Source organism: Rattus rattus, chromosome 9 (assembly GCF_011064425.1).
Source record: "Rattus rattus isolate New Zealand chromosome 9, Rrattus_CSIRO_v1, whole genome shotgun sequence".
Taxonomy (NCBI): Eukaryota; Metazoa; Chordata; class Mammalia; order Rodentia; family Muridae; genus Rattus; species Rattus rattus.
The window spans coordinates 71,971,486-71,974,419 of record NC_046162.1 but is presented as its reverse complement, the minus strand read 5'-3'; the positions used below and the strand labels follow the sequence as shown (position 1 = coordinate 71,974,419).

At 44.7% G+C, this 2,934-nt stretch overlaps 1 protein-coding gene across 1 annotated transcript; it reads left to right on the top strand.

Annotated features, from left to right (window-relative positions):
* The first annotated feature begins 929 nt into the window (after window positions 1–929).
* Window positions 930–1,319, top strand: LOC116909390 (60S ribosomal protein L36-like). The gene has a single exon (XM_032912951.1). It carries the CDS (start codon window positions 960–962, stop codon window positions 1,275–1,277), a length of 318 nt encoding a protein of 105 aa, XP_032768842.1. The 5' UTR covers window positions 930–959; the 3' UTR covers window positions 1,278–1,319.
* Window positions 1,320–2,934: the final 1,615 nt, after the last annotated feature.

Here is a 2,934-nt window from a genome sequence, read left to right as displayed (position 1 = left end):
AAGTTCTAGAATAGCCTGGTCTACCTGCCTCAAGAAAGCAAGAGAAAATATTTTTAAAAAGTAACCTGTGGGGGGTTGGGGATTTAGCTCAGTGGTAGAGCACTTGCCTAGCAAGCGCAAGGCCCTGGGTTCGGTCCCCAGCTCCGGAAGAAAAAAAAAAAGAAAAGAAAAAAGTAACCTGTGGGGTTGATGAGATGGCTCAGCTTTTAAGAGCACTGACTGCTCTTCCAGAGGTCCTGAGTTCAAATCCCAGCAACCACACGGTGGCTCACAACCATCTGTAATGGGATATGATGCCCTCTTCTGGTGTGTCTGAAGACAGCTACAGTGTACTCATATAAAGAAGATAAATAAAATTTAAAAAGTAACCTGTTACTTTTTTTTTGTTAAAATAGCTTCTTACACTTTTCCATTTTAACGTGCCCCCCCTTTCACCTGAGAAAATTTTATGCAAACCATGTATACATGAACTTAAATTAGGTATCTAGCTAGGTGTATAAGTTGATTTTGGTTCTCAACATATTTAAAATTTATTTTTAATTTATTATTTTAAAAATGTGTGTGTGTGTGTGTGTGTGTGTGCGCGTGCCTGAGTGAATTTGCTTACACCACGAGTATGAAGGTGCATGTAGAAGCTGGAAGACAGCAGGGGGTCTCCTGGAACTCGAGTTGCAGGTGTTTGGTGGAACCCTTTGGGAAGGCTTGGGGGTGTGGTCTTGTTGGAGGAGGTGTGCCACTGAGGAGGGGGCCTAAAGGTGTCAAAAGCCCAGCCAGCACCCTGCCTGCCTGTCAGCTATCATGCAGTCAACAATAATATCCTCAGACTCTAACCTTCTGGAATTGTGAATCGTAAAATTAAATGTTTTCTTTTTTATAAGTTCCCTTGGCCATAGTGTTTTGCATGGCCATAGAAAAGTAACTAAGGCTTCCTGTCCGGCCGCCATCGGAAAGCTGCAGCCATGGCCCTGTGCTACCCCATGGCCGTGGGCCTCAACAAAGGCCACAAAGTGACGAAAAACGTCAGCAAGCCGAGACACAGCCGCCGCCGCGGGCGCCTCACCAAGCACACCAAGTTCGTGCGAGATATGATCCGGGAGGTGTGCGGCTTCGCGCCCTACGAGCGGCGCGCCATGGAGCTGCTCAAGGTGTCCAAGGACAAGCGAGCACTCAAGTTTATCAAAAAGCGGGTGGGCACGCACATCCGCGCCAAGAGAAAGAGGGAGGAGCTGAGCAACGTGCTGGCAGCCATGCGGAAGGCGGCGGCCAAGAAGGATTGATGACCCCTCCCCCAATAAAAGATGGTTCTTAAAAAAAAAAAAGAAAAGTAACTAAGACAATTGATAATAAATCATAAATACATTTATTTTATTTTTTGAGATAGGGTCTCACTATGTAGCCCTAACTGGCCTCCAACTCACAGAGATCTGCCTGCCTCAGTGCCCCAAGCATTAAAGGATTTAAAGGCATTTAACACGAAACACTTTTGGGCCAGTAAAATGGCTTAGCAGGTAAATGGATCTGTTGCCAAATCCAACAAACTGAATTTTACCCCTGGAATCCACATGATGGAAGGAGAGAAACCACCAACTGCAAGAAAAGACAATGTAAGTTGCCCTCTGACCTCCATGTGGTTGCCGTAGCACACATATAAACCTTCTGCCCATACACCATAAATAAACAAATAAAATTAAATTAAGCATCCTTTCCTTTTTGGTTGTGAGCCTAGTCTTTAAGGGTTGGATCATCTCTCCAGCCCTAAATTAAGCATTTGAACACAATATGAGATGATATGATCATACAGTAATTTGATACCCATGTGCTGAGGAACAATGGTGGGCGGAAAGTCTTTGGTACCTGAACTTAAACCATTCTGTTTCTACGAGAGGAGGGAAGTTTTGTGATTGCAGTAGAAACATTACAATTTGTTGATAATTCAAATCTGAGCTGAGGCGCTCAATCAGGAAGCATTCATCTGAATTTGTGGAGAGTTTTCCTGGTGGGAGCGGGATACTAGGCAATGCCTATAAGGTTCCCAATGACAACCCGAAGTTCTATTCCACTAAAATTCAGCCAGGGGAACCAATGTACTTATTAGGGTTGCTCAAAGAGTGCAAGTGGGGGGTTATGGGTAGGGAGACCAGAAAGCGGCAAGCAACACTGGAAGGTCTGTTCCCAGCCTGGATAATGGCTCTCCCACGACTGTGTACATAAAGTCACCTCCCAAAGTCTGTCCCCATCTATATAAGCTAGTCCATGTGTAGTTAGGGCAAAATTACATACGATTATCTGGGAGAAGGGACTTTACACACCAGGTGTGGGTGTGGCTTCCTTTTATGAAGGAGGGACAACAGCCAACAAGCCCAGTTTGTGGTGATCTTTTGCAAGCTTCGCTGATCACCTGAAGACATCACCAGTCTGACCCTGTGTTGTGTGGCATTAGGCATGCAAGTTATAACATGCATATGCTGTGTTTAGACTCAAGGCTGCAGTGAAGGCCTGAGAGGCCACACAGGTGAATGCACTGCCCAAAATACCTCCCATTCGTCATGTGACTTCTTAGTTCTCTGCAAAGACTGGAGAGAGAACTTAGGAGTCAGGAGCACCTGTTGCTCTTAAAAGGGACCTGAGATCAATTTCTGTCCATAGCTAGCACACATATGAGTTTGCTCACAACAGCCTGGTAGCCTGTAACTTTTTTTTTTTTTTTTTTTTTGGTTCTTTTTTTCAGAGCTGGGGACCGAACCCAGGGCCTTGCGCTTCCTAGGCAAGCGCTCTACCACTGAGCTAAATCCCCAACCCCAAGCCTGTAACTCTTAACCATAGAGCCATTTCTTCAGTCCAGAAATATGGGGGATTTTGTTTGTTTGTTTGTTTGGGCTGGTTTAGGTTTTTTTTTTCTTTTTAGAATTATTTATTTTATGTATATGAGTACAC